The sequence below is a fragment of the Indicator indicator genome, chromosome 27, assembly GCF_027791375.1.
Source record: "Indicator indicator isolate 239-I01 chromosome 27, UM_Iind_1.1, whole genome shotgun sequence".
Classification (NCBI taxonomy): domain Eukaryota; kingdom Metazoa; phylum Chordata; class Aves; order Piciformes; family Indicatoridae; genus Indicator; species Indicator indicator.
In genome coordinates this window covers 5,264,526-5,282,387 of record NC_072036.1, presented here as the reverse complement: position 1 = coordinate 5,282,387, position 17,862 = coordinate 5,264,526, and the positions used below count along the sequence as shown (strand labels likewise).

At 39.3% G+C, this 17,862-nt stretch overlaps 1 protein-coding gene across 1 annotated transcript in view; it reads right to left on the bottom strand.

Moving 5' to 3' along the window:
• Positions 1–17,862, bottom strand: part of TRDN (triadin) — a 212,119-nt gene that overhangs the window by 76,332 nt on the left and 117,925 nt on the right. Inside the window, 2 exon segments of the mRNA XM_054393020.1 lie at positions 2,468–2,503; positions 6,255–6,307. Coding sequence (XP_054248995.1) covers positions 2,468–2,503; positions 6,255–6,307 — 89 coding nt within the window.

Below are 17,862 nucleotides of genomic sequence, written 5' to 3'. Positions count from 1 at the left end.
TGAATTCATCAGTGATTCCTTTTAGGATCCCACAGCTATTATCAGGGTATCCTTTCTCCTAATCTGAACCTCTCCTTGATGAGAAAAGGCGAAAGTGGGCTACATATCTAAAGTACGTTCACAGACACAGCCAGGAATCTTCATCCTGAGGAATGGAAGAGCACTAGTAGGACAAAGTCATGTTTGATCCTGCTCTTGAAAGAGGAGCTACTGGGTTCCCCTAGCAGAGAAAGAGGCTTTCCATCTGTGTAACTGTAGTTCATCTATTCTTGGGCTTTTAATTAAATATTTGCACTGTCCTCTCTTTGCAGAGGTGGGAAATTTCCGTGCAGAATGAAGGCCTAAATGAAGGGTGTGTACATCCTCAAGCACACCTGGAGAATCTCAGCCCCACCTCAGACTACCTAGCCTGCTGGATTTATTCAATTTTTACTAATGTTCAGCTGATCACTTTTATTCTCAGGAACTACCAAACTAAACCATATTTAAACCACAACAATTTAATAAGTATACATAAGCCAAACCCCACTAACATTCATAATGGGTCTTGCTACATCAACCAGAAGATGCTCTACCTTAAAATTCACATCTCCATATTGTGAGAGGAAATAATTAATCATTTTAATCACAACCTGAAATACAGAATGCCAAAAAAATGCTAGTTAATCCTTCACATCTGCCACTGTGTTATTACAATGAGAAAGAATATGGCTAAATCAGGAATGTAATTTGGAGTTCTTCCCCTCCAGTCTTTCGAGAAGTTCATAAAAGATGCATCAGATTGTCTTGTGCAACAGAAGGAAAACAAAATATTTTGTTCATGTGTGGGATTGTTTTGTTTCCATCCATTTAAAATCCTGCAGCAGATAATTACAGCCTAACTTAATTATTATCACAGCACTGTAATTACTTGGGGTGCTCACCCCTCCTTCAGGGAAATATGTAGAAGACCTTGAAGAAGTATTTACTTAGAATTACTTTCCTGAGTGCTTGTTCTTGCAGAAGAAGCTGTGGATCTAACACAGACATTCTGCAAGTGACAGGATGGCCTTAATACAAAATTGGAGGACTCCTGCATTTATTCACTTCTGAGCTCTCAAGCTAGAGTGTATTGGCCAGTAAGACTTTTTGCTTTCTGTTACATCTGTGGCAACAACTTAAGCCAGGGTTCTTTTTGTTCTACCTATATTTTTATTTTCATTTGAACTATTTAATTTCTGAGCAACTAAAATACTTGTGACTGAGGAAAACATTTCAAATGAAGGATGTGTTTGACCAAAACCTTAGATTATTTACTTTATTTATTTAACTTTTCAATAGCATTGGAACAAAAGTGCTGAATGTTTTAAGCTTTCTTTTGTAATCATATGCATCTTACTTTGTAATGCACAAAGTATTTCAGTGTTAATGACTCTGCACCTTTATATGAACAAGTTTCAGATGAAAATTTCATCCTGCACTTGATGGGGCTGGGAGATTTTGCTGTGACAGCTGCTAGGGAGCTCTTCTATGAGAGGTATCATGCCCAAATCCTGTAAGACCTGCTTGTTTCACTGGCAGGACATTACTTGCAGAGTAAGTCAGCTGAATCTTTTGCTCGATGTTTCTGCAGGTCTGAATAGGAAATCAAGCTATAAGTTTTTCTTGGTTGCCAAAATAAATCTTTTAATAAAGTCCTGCAAAATTGAGGAGGACAGGTGATTATTCTGCCATGCAGGTCAGAAAAGATCATAGATGGGAATTCTTTAATCATGAATTTGAGTGAGATTTCAAAGCCCCATAGCTTTCCTAATGTCTCTTACATACTGTATATTAGGAACGGAGATCTGAGCAGATGAAGTCTGATTAGTGAAATTGTCTTACTCTCCTTGCTGTGCTGAGGCATGGATGTCTGCAAATTTGTAGAACGGGAAGATGTAAGAGTTCCCTCGTTAACAATACCATGCTCTCAGAGCATTCTTTTTGTTATCTGTGCAGAAGAGCCTGGTCTCTACCTCTCCTCTGCCTCAGAAGTCTCTCTGTCTGAATCTGAAGCAAGCAGACAGGCAGGACCCTTGTTTTGCACTTGAGAAGATACATTTGGTGGTCCTCAGAATGTTGGACTCTCCATTTTTTCAGCCCATTTACCAAAACTGCTGCCACTGAGAGCAGGTTCAGCTAAGATTTCATTGACCTTTCCTTCCCTGTGAAACCTTTGTTTTTGAAGATAGTGATGGAAGAGAGGTGAAGGCAAAACTGTCAGTCACAAAGAGCACTGTAGGATCAGAAGTAGGATAAGTAAGAATTTAGAAAGTAGGAGGCAGCTGAAGTCTAAACATGTCACTTTACAATTATCAATGGTGTAGCTACTTTCTTCTTTGTACTTTTAACAACTCAGTAACTATTTATTTTGGATTATTGAAACATGCTGTTTGAAACTACATGACATACAAAAGAGATCACAACCTATGGCACAGGAGTTTCTTACTTTTGAGCTCTTTGGATGCAGCAGCTTCTTTTTTATCTGTAACACAAAAAAAACCCCATACATATGCATAAAAATATAGTTACAAAGAATATAGGCAGACAGAAAACTGCAGTGTGTGCTTTGGGAGGTGAAATAGCTTATTTACTGCAAAGTGCATTTGAATGATGCAGTGAATCAGTTCACTTCTCTCTGATTCATGGTACAGTTGCACTTATTTAACCTCAAGTGTAAATGCAACAGAACCTATATGAATATCCTGATACAATAGTCTGTGAGATTTGGCATGTTATTGAGTTACCATGGTTTATGTGTGCTTGCTGAGCCATGGCTGCTCACCACCTGCACTCTGTCAGCTTGCAGAAACACAAGGGAAGATGTGCTAGGAACCTAAGTATAGAGGCAAGAAGGAAGGCATTATCTTCCTGCAGTTGTTGACAACCACAACATTTAGGCTTAGTTTGGGAAGCTTCATGTAACACCTAGCCAAAACTACCACACATTCCCACATGACAGAACAAATTGGGGATTTCCAGCTAACATAAAGAGAGAGAGAATTTGAGCCATTCCTCCCATCCAGCCTGGAGTAGATTCCTGCTTCTCCAAATCTCTCTCAAAGCTCCAGCTAATGCATTTCTTTCATGTTTGTGAACAAGATCACACAGAAGACCCTTACCAAATCTAAGCCAGTGTGGAAAAGCTTAGGAACCTGACCACTCTCACTGTAAAGACATTTTTCCTAATCTAAACCTTCCCTGGCACACTTTCAGGCCATTTCCTCTCATCCTATCACCTGATACTGGAGTGAAGAGACCAACCACCAGCTCACTCCAACCTCCTTTCAGAGAGTTGTAGAGAGCAATGGGGTCTCCCCTCAGCCTCCTCTTCTCCAGACTAAACAAACCCAGTTCCCTCAGCCACCCCTCATAAGACCTGTTCTCTAGACCCTTTACCACCTTGCATTCATAATTAGCTTATGTCCATAACACAATAATTGAATGATCAATTAACTGTGCTCTTATACACTAATACAAGAAGCAACAACAGAAAGTTGCTTCAGTTTCTGTTGCTCTCTAAATTGCTGTGAAAAAGTTGATAGGAGATAAGGTAATGAGAACGACTGGCAAGTGGTGTAATAGAAAGTCTTGAAAAATTCAGAGGAAAATACATTCCTATTTGGGTGAAATGCTGCTCTGAACTGAAATGTTTCTAGGTTAATCCTCTGCTTCCACTAACTCTCTGTGAAAGCATGTTTTGCAGGCATTACTTCAAAGTATGATAATTACCACATTTAGATGAAATTAATCATGAGGCAGCTTTCAGCCATGTTATGTGGCTAAGGAACCTATTGAAGCATTCAAGAAGTGCCTATTAGTTGCCAGATATGGAAATTTTAAAAGGTGTATATTGCAGCAATATGAATAATTTATCAGAATCATCTTCTATTGCTGGAGGTTACATGAAAATAAATAAATTGGTAGCATCATTTACAATAACAGACTGGATCTAAATAAAGCCCTCAAGTTCTTTCTTTCTTTTTTCTTTTTTTTTTTTTCTTTTTCTTATAAGTCATCATTACTTTAATGTACTTGAGAGCTACAATTTATGTTAAAATAATAGATGGTTTTTTCCATCTTCATAAATACATAAAATACAATAAATTCTGTCTAAATATCTGGACAATTCTTGCAGTAAGAAAATGTTATAATTTGGAGAGGTTTTGGGTATATTTGTAATGTTGGGTTTTTTTTTTTTAAAGAGCAGAAAAATTAGCAAGAACTGATTCCTATAGCACATGTTGACATAAAAATGTAAATATTTTTATTCTTAGCCAGGATGCCTAAAGTTTGATTTGTAAAACATGCTTATGCATCTCAAAGGTCTCTTCCAAATTTGACAATTCTAAGATTCTATGAACTAGGCTGGAATGATTCACAGAAAATTGCCTAGAGAGGTTTTATAGGACCTTGAACCATGGAGGTTCCTTTGAAAGCATACAGCATTCGTATCCAGGCACCTCACACCTGAATGAAATAAATGACCTAACTGTAACAAACTCAACAATTGCTAGATCTCACAAGAAGGAGGGAAAACCGAGGAGGTCCCTAAATGTAGTGACCTACTGTAATACACAAATAACCAGCCCAAAGGAAAACAAAACCAAAAAGGAATGGAAGAATGAGTTATATTAGTGTAAGTGAAGTCAATGAGCATTTCACCTTGTTCATTTTTGGTTTGGTCTAGGGTTTAACTTTCAAACTATAGGAGTGTGGCTGGGGAGCACAACTTATATTACATCAAGTACAAAAGAAAAAAAAAAACTAAGCTCTCTGGCCTCTCTGTAGTCTCTCTTTTTTTTTTTTTCTTAGTTAAGAAGAGGAATTTTCAGAAGACATTATTATTTTTTTCAAACACCGTTGTTAGGCAACGTACAAGCATCACCCCGAATACGTCTTTGCCAACCAGTCTAGGAAGAATAAACTCCAGAGCTTGAGGCTATTTTCTCTTTAAATATTTACATCTGAACTCTGGCAACAGGAAAGGGAAGTGTATGACATAAGAATGATGTCTACATTTCTTGGATGCCAGGTAACTGAACTAAGACACATATAACACGTGAACATCAGTCGGGGTGCTCTAGAAGCCTCGACCAGTAGTAGTATGGTCAAAAGTTCTTTGAATGTCCTTAGTACTGGTGAGAGGACTATTTGACATCCAACAGCAGGGAATGCATTTAATTTTCAAGAACAGCCCCACTTTTACAAAATTCAAAAGAAACAAAAACTCCCTCCTTCAATAGTTTTAAACTAGAGGGGGTGGATCCAGATTGGACATTGGGAAGAAGTTATTTGCTATGAAGGTGGTGAGATGGTTGGAACAGGTGCACAGAGAAGTTGTGGATACCTCATGGCTGGAGTGTTTAAGACCAGGATGGATAGACCAGAATGAGTGAGGCTTTGAGCAACTTGATCTAGTGGGAGGTGTCCCTGTCCATGGCAGTGGGGTTGGAACTAGATGATCTTTAAGGTCCCTTACAACTCAAAGCATTCAATGATTCAGTAGATTTACTACAGGAGATAAACTTCAAAATCTGATGCTTTTAGTAATTCCGTGTCTTATCTGAAACATTATTTTTTTCAGAAGTGTTTGAGGACAGGTTTCATATTCAGATCTTCTTAAAGGGCTTATGTAACCCACCAAATACCAAATACTGAGCAACTCAAAATTTTTGAATAGCTCTGACAACCCTAGCCATGGGCTTTTTTAAAAGCACCTGTGACAGACTTTAACAGGCTAAGCACCATAGCTAACAAATCCATCAGCTGTGGAGGACTTTGAAGCACCCTTTTCGTTTTACAGTTATTCTCAGGAGATATCTAAAGACAGTTATATTTATTCTGGTCTCTATTGTCCAAAAGCAAGCATGGCTGTACCAGCTCCCTTCTTCCCAGGTGAATGAACAAGTTCCTGACTCTTGCATAAGATTAAAGTACAACCAAACTTTTTTTTTTTTTTGTGTTATTAAAACCACACCAGATATTTAAACAAACATGATCTGACTTTGTTCTTATCTGTACAGGCTAAAAGGATCAATTTTGAATTCTAACTAGGAATGAGCATTTGGCAGCCAGCACAGATATATCTCAGCAGAACAGCAAAGCAGTACTTTATTCTTTTGCCTCTTTTTAGCACATAGCTCAATCTTTTCCTCAGGCCTCGATCAGCATTCTTTTGAAGTAAACTAGCAGTACACAGTAACTGCAAATGACATCTAAACTACACATGGGGCAAAAAAAAAAATATCCCTCTAAGCTTATAGAGTGCCTTTCATGCCACTGAGTCAGTAGGAAGTTGGTAACAAGCCATTAGACAAGGATGCCCCAGTGCTCCAGTGCAGTGTGGCTGGCTGAGTTTAAACAAACTTCCAAAATAGAATATTTTAAATGTTGCTCTGAAATGAATTCTAGATGTGGGGTTCACAAGGCTTTTACTCCTTTTTTTCTATCAATGGATTTACAATTATAAGAATATTATTACATTATGAGAATAGCAGATCTTCAGCAGCTCCCTACCACCTAGAATCTTTAGATGTAAAACTTAATTCCAAGAAATATAATGAGTCTCCAGTTGCACTCTCTTGAAAGGCTAATATATATATATATAAGCTTATTAGAAAAAAATCAAAACTGTTATTTAGAAAAATGTATATTACAGAGTCAATCTATTGATAGCTTTGCTAATGACAGGCTGTTTAAAATAGCTGCCTAAAATTACTTTCACTTTGGAAGCATTATTTTGTATGTTGTATCTAAACTAACCTTTCTCTGTGGAAGCTTATGAAGGAACTTGTCAGTAATATCAAATTTGCAAACAGAAACTAATTTCAGATCAGTAGACAACCACAGTGAATCATCTGAAAGGTAGCTAATATCCTAATTAAACATTCAGTAACCCAATAGCTAAGTTTAAAGGTGCTAAGGATGCAAGGATTCCTGTGTACTGGCTGATCTGGTCTAAGAACCAAGCTCTTGAGGAATTACTAGATGCTTCTGACAGATATGTTTCAGTAAATGTAAAACTAAAGAGAAATTTAATATGTTAATCAGTTACTACTGGAAGAATTCTCATCAGCCTCAGCTAGCACTGACCACCTTCCTTCTCTATCTTTTATCTTATGATCACATACTAAAAGTGACTTAATAAAACACCACTAACTGGTTAATGATCTACAGAAAACAAGTAGGCATACGTGACCATAGCTCCACCAGCTGACTCAAAGAAGAATTTTTCTAATAAGCCTTACACAAATTTTGAGTCATTGCATGGCATCTACCATTTCTTAGATATTGAATTTGTCTTGTAATTAAAAGTAGGAGAAGAAAAAGAGAAAAGAGGAACTTCAAGAAATAGAGAGAATTGTGTTTAAAATGGAAATTATGTTTTCTAATCTCTTGAAGTTAAAATTGTGCTGCTTCTTTGGAAAAAAAAAAAAGGCTTCTTTTATTCCTGACCAAAGCACACTCGAGATCATGCTTTGGGATCTTGCCTCTGGCTTTGCAAATGCAACACAACAGCAGAGGCTTTTAGACAATGCACCTTACAAGTATGACAGCTAATGTTCCCTTTGCTGTCTTCAGCAAGAGTTCACAAGAGTGGAAATAAAAATGATAGCAGGTGGCATCTGATGGCTGAGAATTTCCATCATGTGAATGAAAAACATGATTAAAAGTCGCCTAGAGACCAGTCTCAGTACAGTCTGCTCCCAAGCTAGCAGATGTACCAGAATTTAAAAACAATTTATTAAGTAGCAAGATCTGCAGTTAATGTGATTTGCAGTGATAAAAGAGCAAGGCACCCCAGATAGCTGAGCACTATGAAAAATGAACTGCCATTGAACATATAGTAATTAAACAAGCATTTTCAAACCTCCTGTTGAAATACGCTCTGCTACTAATTTCTTTTCCTTTTCCTTTATCTGAAGTTCTTAAAACTTATCTCCCCAAACTCTTAGTGGTTTCAGCTAACATTCCAGCATTTTGAGAAGTGTTAAATTCTATTTGTTGCTTTGTAATTTATCCCACTTTTGACATTTTTACACTAATTGTGTGGCATTAATGAAGTACTTGGCATCTCACCACATCTCAAAGCTTCTTTATTTTGATTTGTCACTTCTGAGACAGCAGACACTTACATATAGAGACATTTTATCAGAGTGCCTACACTTCCTATTGTAATGTCTTCATTTTATAATTAAGATCTAAAAAAAAATCATATTTTAAGGAACTAAATCAGTGTTGTTTCATCTTTTCAGTGGACTTAAAATGCAAGAAGACACTATTAAAACTACTCATACTAATGTAAGATTCATTTTTTAACATACTTTCCCCAAACCCCTAAAATTTGACATTGGCATAAAACCTTTGGAACTGCCAACATTTCTCCCACATGGAAAATTCTGTGTTTGGACCAACAGTTGATTTTGTTCCCCTTTTTAATCACTGAGCATGATGTTGCCATATGCTCTGTGACAACTGCTGACAAAAACTCCTCTTGCCTTTCCAAAATACCATTTCTTGGTGAGCAGAAGAAAGGCACCTCACTGCACTGGCAAGGCTGAAAATGTGCACGAGGGAAAGCAAAGGGACTGCACTGCTGCTGCTTCAGAGCAATTCCCTGACCCATTTGCTGACAGCAATAAACCCCTGACCAGTGTTTAACTAGATCTCTTTGATAATAACTTGGAAATAACAGGAAAATTCATTGGCAGAGGCAAGGGAGCCTTGAATCACAGATTGCAGGTTTTGTGTTTAAATTTCTTCAGACTGTAAAACACGAAGTGAGGGGAAACTGCAGTGCATGTTACTATTGCTAGGCAAAACTGGGAGGAAGTGAAGCTTCTGGATGGTAAAATTGTCTTCTCAAGCAATATGAGACTGGACCATAAGAAACTGTTCTCAAAAAGCACTGATAATCCATGTAGGATATAGAGGGGTTTGAAGAATTTAGGACTATGAAAAACTAGCTGACTAACACCTTCTGTTGATGATGGCAGCAGGAAATTTGTGATAGTGCTCTGAAATTTTGACATAATTTTCCATTTAAGTAAGAAAAATATTCAAGTCTTCCACTTTCTGTGACTTCCTACTTTTTTTTTTTTTTTTTGGTTTTTTGACCATTTCTTAATTTCTTTGAAGTCTCCAAGTCCTTGTGCATGTTGCTTCCCCACCTCACAGCACTATGTCCATCACTATTTCCTCTACATTCTGTGCAGCCACTGAGTGCCTGCAAGCCCTGAGCAGCACAGGATCACAGGCAGGTAGCAGCCTAAAACCCTCAGAGCTTTCCAGAAGGTTGTATGGCTGTCATACTAAATGTTGCCTCAAACAGGTTTCCCCAGATCATTAAAAAAGTTTACTCAAGAGAGTAAAAAATAAAGCAAGCAGAGAGGGATGTGAGCAAAGAAGAGATTCAGCTACACTTTTAGGCAGAAACAGCCTTCACTCTAGGAATACCTAGTTTCAACTGTACCAGTGATTTATGCCTCCACTAATTAGTGATTTCTCCTTTCTACTTTGTAATTGTTGAAATGGATTAAATCTCTCCCACTGCAGAGAAAGTGGAAAGATGTTCCATTACTTTTTGCTTTCAGCAGGAGTGGTTTAAAAAAACAAAACTCTGGAGGACGGTGTGAGATCACAGTCATCCACACACAGGAAGCTGTAAGTGCAGTTAATTGCACAACCTGCAGTCCTGTAGGGGAAAGGTAATGCTTTTTATTTTGTGTAGCAAATGCAGGTAAATCACATGAATTCCTAAAATATAAGAATCAGATCTTTTCCTGGAATAAACTGTTATCTGAATTCATGTAAATACTATAACAGCTGAACATTTTGTTCAGCAGTATGGAGAGTAGATGCTCTCTAAATTTTTCTTAAGAAAGCTCAGCACCAATACTTTCTGAATGACTCACAAGAGGGTGTGTTTTTTGCAGGCAGAATAGACTTTAGCTATAGGGTATGTATATTATGTGTCCTCACCATATCTCTCTTTTTATACCTCTCAAGACATCCCGTTTTCTTTTTTTCTATTGGAGAGATGGAGGTACAGATGGTATTAGTAGACATTTAGCTCAGAGAAGAGGAGGCTGAAAGGGGATCTTATTAATGCTTGCAAATATCTAAGGAGGGGGTTTCAGGAGGATGAGGCCAGATTCTTCTCAGTGGTCTCCAGTGACAGGACAAGAGGTAATGGGCATAAACTCAAACAGGAAGCTCCATCTAAACATAAGAATCTTCTTTATTTTGAGGGTGGCAGAGCACTGAAACAGGCTACCCAGAGAGGTGGTGGAGTCTCCTTCTCTGGAGACTTCAAGGGCCATCTGGATGTGTTCCTGCATGATCTGCTTTAGATAATGCTTCTCTGGCAGGGTTGTTGGATGTGATGATCTTCAGAGCTCCCTTCTAACCCCTAGCATTCTGTGATTATCACTAGGATGAAGATATTTTCCATGCTTCTGTACACAAATGCAGCCAGCATTCTCACTCTGTGAAAAGGGAGGTCTGGAATAATATCATGTCCATCCGTTCGTCTTTACAGGTGACACATTACTCTAATTACACTCTTGTAAGAGAAGCAAAATCTATGAGAAAGCAAGCTCATGCAGAACATAGTGCAATCAAGCTAAAAATCAATGCACTTATAACCACAACTATGTATGGCTGTTCCACTTAGGAACATCTGCCCATTCTATTATCCTAATCATTCAATAAGACTTCATCCGAATTACTCTCTCTGAGTTACATACAGCAGAGCTACAGAGCTGGCTCTGCTTCTTGAAAATCAGACCAAGTAGAGGCACTTGAAGTATTTTCTGAAAGGTGATACAATTGCAACTCAGAGTGAGGTGCAAAGTCAGGAAATACCTCTAGAGGGTCTATGAACCTTTCTATGGGAGACTCATCCAAGAGACTGAAGACTTAAATAAGTGCCATAGGAGTCTTTACCAAATCTATGCCCACTGCAACTTGGTAAATGCTTTCAAAACTTCATTTAAAAGTCAAGGGAAAATTCATTTTGTATTTTTTAGTGTAAAGCAAAAGACAGAAAGGACATCAACCTGATTCCAAACCCTGAAGACTGCTTCTGACTTATTTAGCTTCAGGTAGAGCCTTCAACTCATGCACTGAGTGACAGCAGAAAACAGCACTGCACAGATATATCATTGCAACCTGGCTGATGTCTGTGCATGGATGTTTCACATGGAATAATTATCCTAAATATCAGCCCTGCTGACTCAGATGTACATCTTATTTTGAGGGCACAGAACGGTTTTCCTTCATTAAAAAGATTAACTTTGAGCTGTTTGAGGCATAGGCATTCTAATCCTGTTATTTCTGGATGTGACTGGAAAAATAAACATTACATTAATCCCCAGAACAACATAAACAGAGTTGGTGCAATAAATTAGATTTTTTAATTAAAGCTGTGCTACCCAGCTGCTTGCACAGCACAGGTACTTCATTCGACACATCTGAAAGTCCAAAGGCAAACTCATTATTTAGTTACCTGTATGGACTTTAGACTGAATATGTATCACCTAGTATCACCTTTCTCCCAAAAAATTCTCTGCAAAAATGACAGCACAGCATCAGAAGAGACTGCCTGTCAGACACTAAAGTAACTCCAGTGCCTTGCTCAAGGAAGATTCTTTTGCTAACTGTGATCAAGCCTCGTCCCTGTGTTCTGTATTTATTAAAGGGTTGACATTTCTAATTCTTTGCCAGCTAGATCTTACCACCATCATCCTTTGCCTTTCTCAAATCACCTCCTGCATCGTGCAAAAGACCAAACAAACACTTCTGGGCTGAGCAATATTTGTCATAGCCTGGAATGCCTCAACTCATAATAGTTAGAAAAGGGGCCACTGAAAGGTGCTTAAAGCTTATTAATCTGCTGCTAACATCTCATGGACAGAGCAGGCACCTCAGAAAGTGAATATTCAGCCTCCTTTCTAGAGCTTTCATTGTGCACCACATGGAGGTGGTCAGGGCTGGGAAAGCAGATAGTGTCCTCTAAAGATGATTCATACTAAATGAAAACAGAGGTCAGTCACCTCAGAGCCACCACATCAACCATGGTGAAGAGCCTGTTGTTACTGTGAGGAGAGGGAGAGACAAGGGGAAGGCAGGACAAACTCTGTCTCTTTGCCTTTCACATTTCCAGTTCTTGAGCACTGCACCCTGCCCATGTGCTGGAAAGGCACAAGGTTTGTTTTGGTCTTGGTATACATAATGGTACCCTTCCCAGCTGAAGAACTCTTTCTACAGGCAGCAAGGGAGCATGTTTTCAGAAACACCATTGCAGCCTCTGTACTTGTTTTTTTTCAAAAGTTGTAGAGGTGTTTAGGAGCTCAGTTCTCACAGAAAATCAATGGGAATTATGTGCCTGGCCTGCTTTGACGTGCTTGCAAATCCCACCAGTTGCCATGCTACATCTTAAGGTACCTAAATTTCTTTGAAATCATGGTGTCAATCACTGCTGATGATGGAGCATAGAATTCAAAATCCACTGAGTGCTTTGCAACTTTCAGTGTAGGACATGTTTGATCTCCCCTTTGTCTTGTTTCAGGAGGAAATTCCCTTAACAGCCACTCACATGGAGACCATGGGAATTGCTTTTCTGCTGTGTTTGCATTTCTGCTCGGATGGATTTGTTGCCTTGTCCCTCACCGTGACCCCATTTTTATTCTTACATTTTTTTGAGAGATATAATTTGATTTTCACTTAACAGCTGTATCTGCCTCTTGATGATATTTGGAAGCACCAATTAGAAAACCAGGATTTCCTCTTTTCCGTGGAAGACAGGATACTTAGAGGATGACCACCTGTCAGAAAGGACTTGTCCTTTTCCTAAGGAATCTGCAAGATGGTTGTCTCCAGTTGCACTCCTGCACTGACTTTCAGTTTATGGTTTGTATTTCTGAGGACACAGGTCCATAGTGTTCAAGTCTAGAACACACCATCACATTATCTAGCCTGACAGTTTGCTGTCAAAGACTCCTGTAGGCACCTAGGCACCTTTTCAGTTGAGGTGCATCTTCTGCTAGGTAAACCCCCACCTTCTGCAGACATCAGGGAAAGCAATACCCAACCTGTGCTGTGATATTTTACCACTCTTAGTGTTAAGAACATGTACCCCATTTTCAGTTTGGATTCAGTTAGCTTCAGCTCCCAGTCATTCATTCTTGTTAACCTCTCACTGCTAGATTAAAGGGATCTATAGTAGCCAGAATCTTTTCTATTTTATTTTCCCTGTGAAGGTACTTAGTAGACACAAAGTCACTTCTTTCCAAAGAGATGAGCAGAATACTTCCTCTCTGAAATGAAGAGATGAAGGGATGTCTACTCTGTGAAGAATATCTTTAATGTGTGAATAACTTGAACAACTTTTCTGTTCTTTCCCCACTTTGGACACCATATCAACATGCAAGTTCCAGTCTTTTCAGTGCTCTGAAAATGTGTGGCTGTGGTAGGTGTTTGCCTTGTTGTAAGGTGTATAATTCCATGACTGTATGAAAAAATGTCATCCTCAGCTTACCATTCACCTTGTCCATTTTAAAGATGTTTTCCAGATGTAAGTGGCAATATACCATGAGGCAGCAGGGAATTGGGCCCTGAGGTTTGAAAGACTATATTTGGGTGTCACAAGAGAATATAACCCTGAGTAATGGGATAAAATTAAGCAAGGGAAAATTTAGCTGGACTGGAATGAAATGCTTCTTAACTGTGAGATCTATTAGGTTGTAGAATTATCTTCTATGGGAATTGATGAAAGCCTGGTTCCTTCAGACATTTAAACCTAAACTGGCTAAAGCACTTGAAGATATTCTGTAAGGACTTATCCTGCCTATCCAGAGGGAAGGATTAGATGACCTAGTAGGTCATTTCCATCTCCACTTTCTGTGATTTTGTTGTACAAAGCCCCACAAACAGGAAATTTTTATCAAAGTCAAGAGGTGCCACTAAACCCTTTCTGTGTCAGTGGAAGAAGAGTGAATGACATCATGTGCTGGTAACTGTGCAGGAATACTGGTCCAGAATTTCTGTGGCTTACTAAATACAACAAGTGCTGAGGGCTGGTGCAGAGCTTCTGTTAGGCTTTCACTAATGCAAAACTGGATCAGCCCAGAGCATTTCAGGCAGTGTGATTTGCATCTGCTCCTCTACATCAGTGTGTATGCCAAGCATGGTTGTTGTGGGTTTTGTTGTTGTTGTTGTTGTTTTTGTTTGTTTGTTTGTTTTTTCTGAATATAAACTTCTGTCATCAGGTATATTTTCATTATTTTTTACTTTTCTGGCAGTCCCCAAAGTACTGCAAAATGTTTCTTCTTAGAATGGTGTTACACAGGGATGACATCTTGACATCTTAACATCTTTCTATCCATGAAAGCAATAGGATAAGGAATATAGAGAAATAAGCAAGAGGTGTGTCAATTCATCAGGAAAGTCTGAACAGCCACGTTTGAAAGCAAACAAGAAAAAGAGAGATACAGAATGAAGAAAAAGATGGTTTACCACCAGGTGTCAGTAGTTGTTTTCTTATTGTAATGGAAGGATTCGTATCAAGACTGCAACAATAATGGTTGAGCCAAGGAAGGCACAAAATTAAATGAATTTTCTGTTGTTGTTCAGACCCGGAATTTTAAAATAATCAGAGGAATTTGTCTTCCTGTCTATAGAGAGCACACTGACAAAGGACACACTGTTGGTGTGTCTTTTCCCTCTATTTCCTTTCAAATAATTGCCCTTTTGCAGATTGTAATGATGGCATTTAAAGCAAAGGAAGTACAGTTGATGACAGTAAATCTGTGGTCAACCCCTGCAAAACAATCACTAGGACCTTGTAGGTCTTCTTTGGTCTTCCCTGATCACCTCTACTCAGCTCTGCCTGTCTAGTACTGTAATATCTCTCCTCCAAAGTGTGATTGAACACAGACTTTCCCACCAGCTATGGGATCTCACCTGATGACTGTTAGCAAGAAGAATCTGCTTAACCTGGTTCTTGGCAGTCACAAGGTAATGGTTTCAGTTTTTCCATGTAAGGTTAACTTTGATTTTAAGTTTTCATGCCTGAAGAGTGAATTTGCTTGCCTGTTGCAGTGACATAATTAAAATGTGCCTTGGTGTTTGTAACTTTAGATCCCAGAAGCTTTTCCTGTTCAGGAGGCAAAGATTTACTTTAGTAGCTAAAGAGATATCACCACTCCCTTCCTCTGCCAGCACTGCCTGGTGTGAAATATATGACATGGTATCATGTGTCAAGATACATCTTTATCACAGTCGTATCTTTATCAGTGCTCCCTACGAAAGGATTGAGTGCACCCTCAATAAATTTGCAGATGACACTATGCTGAGTGGGAGTGTTGATCTGCTTGAGGGCTGAAAGGCTTTACAGAGAGATCTGGACAAACTGGATTGATGGGCCAATGAAATGAGGTTCATCAAGATCAAGTGTCAGGTCCCACACTTGGGTTGCAACGACCTGAAGAAGTGCTCCAGACTTGGGGCAGAGTGGCTGAAAACTGCCCAGCAGTTGTGAATCCCTGGAGCAGGTTACCTGGGGAAGTGGTGTAGTCCCAACTCCATAGAGATATTTAAAGGACATAGAGAGGTAGCTTTAATGGAACTTGGCAGTGCCTGGTTAACAGTTGGACTCAACGTTCTGAAAGGTCTTTCCCAATCTAAATAGTTTTGTGATTCTATGTATCCACAGCACTGGATGTGCAGCTCACTGCAGTCTAGCTCCCTGATTTAGACAGGGGCCACAACAGTCCTTTTCAAGGGTTTGGATGCTCTGTTGGGAGCACAACAAAATACAAGTCAAATTGCATTTTTTTCATCTGGGATGAGTGGATGCTCACATCAAGACCTTGACTTGTTTTATCTCTGCTAAACAGAACTGCTCAGGGAGGTATCTGGTCAAAGCCTAGGGATTCTTGAATATTTGTCCAGCTGATAAGGACTTATGTTTCTCAGTAAAAGCATTTTCTTTCTAAAAAATCATTTGCATTTTTTGATACACCTGTTTTGGTTTGTATTTCTTCATTAGGGGCACAATGAAAACATGTAGAAGTTTGGGATCTTTAATCCAGCCAGCACTGGTTAGATATCTTCTGGCTCAGACGATATATAAGACCCATGCCTGGGTGATATGTCTGAATTTCTCTGTGTGGAAAGTGTAGAAAAAGGCACTGACCACTTCTGAAATGGTTTTAAGATTGACTATCAAACAATGCTGCATAAGACTTTGGTAATTTTATTTCCATTATTATTTGAAATTATTTTGCAATCACAGGAAGGCAAGATCATCAATGGCAACTGAGCAGAGCTTTAGTTAGGAAATGGTGCAATGATCCTGGCTGACATTTTCATTCCTTCATAACCTCATTTATTACCTATGTTATTTTGATCCAAAACAGAGTGCAAAAGGAATTTGCAGCAATAAAACTTTAAGATGAAAGCTATGTGTGAACAGCAAGAAATCTTAGGAAAGCTGCTATAAGAAGGAGCAGGGAGGCTCCAGAATGTTGAGGCTCTGAGAAAAAGACCATCAGGAAAGACTCTACAAGCAGCCATGAGTGCCTGAAAACACCATTTTCATGTTCAGCTGGGCACCAAAGCATTAACAGAGGGTCCCTTGTCTCAGACTGCAGGCTGCACCCTTCTGAGGTGATGCATCCCAAACACCAACAGCTTTGGGGGAGGCTTGCATAGACTCATCTCTGCTGAGGCTCAGCAAGCCCCTTCACAGGGATTTGGGCATGCAGCTCCTTTATCCAGAGTAGTGATGGATAAACTTTTGTAAAGTGCTTTGAAGTGTGACTGTGGCAGACCCTTGTGTCTGACAATTATGTTTGTTTAAGCAAGACCTCTGAGTTTGTAACAATGGAATTATCTATTTTTCAGGACAATTAACACAATGTTTTTGTACGAGCTGAAGGTCAGAGGATTAATGTGGTTTTATCTACAGTGCATTTTTAAGAGCTAATTAAGAATCACTCTGTGCAGTCTGTACTAAAGACTGTGAACATTTCACATTAGATGACTCCTGCTCCTCTGCAGCAGCAGAAAACGAGAGAGAGAGAGAGAGAGGAATGGAGGAAGACAGGAACAGAGTGAGCTGACATGAAAATAAACAAATACATCAGAGGGATTCAGTTAACAGAGAGCAGTAAAACACTCCATTCTCCTAACACCAGAGATAAAATTTTCTCCTGGACAAAAGCACTAATTTGCAATATTAATCAACAAAGATATTCAGTATTTACAATCACATGCATTCCTTGTTAGAGGAAGAGAAATGGAGAGGAATAGAGGGAAGTGCTGCTCTCAGAGCATTATTTTAGAGCTTTTTTTACCACCTTATGCTTATGGAGCATCTCTTCCTCTCTCTCTTGCACTTGACAGCCTGTGCACACCACTGTTCCTCTGTGAGCTAACAGGCCTCCTGTCAGAGGTGAGTCTTCTGGAAGGTGAGGAGCATGGTGGGACCAGGGTGCCAGGCAGCCAGCTTCTGGCAGAAGGAGCTTCCTGCTGGCGTGGGGACAGGTGTGGGTGGCAGTGAGGAGGCAGTATGCCCCACATGCACCTCAGCTTTAGGGACTGCGAAGGTTGGGGAAAGCAAAATGTGACATCCAGAGGTAACAGGGGGATTTGAAAACCAGGGCAAGGAGTTTATTTTTAATGCAGTGGCCTCTGCCTTGTTTTTAAAATGGAAAAGGTAAGAAAATTGGCAGCTATTCCTATGCTCTTGCATTTGGATCCTTATCTGTGCTGCTGATTCAAGCACTCCGAGGTTCGTTTGCTGTGGCTGCTGAAAGCGTGTAAATACTATCAGAC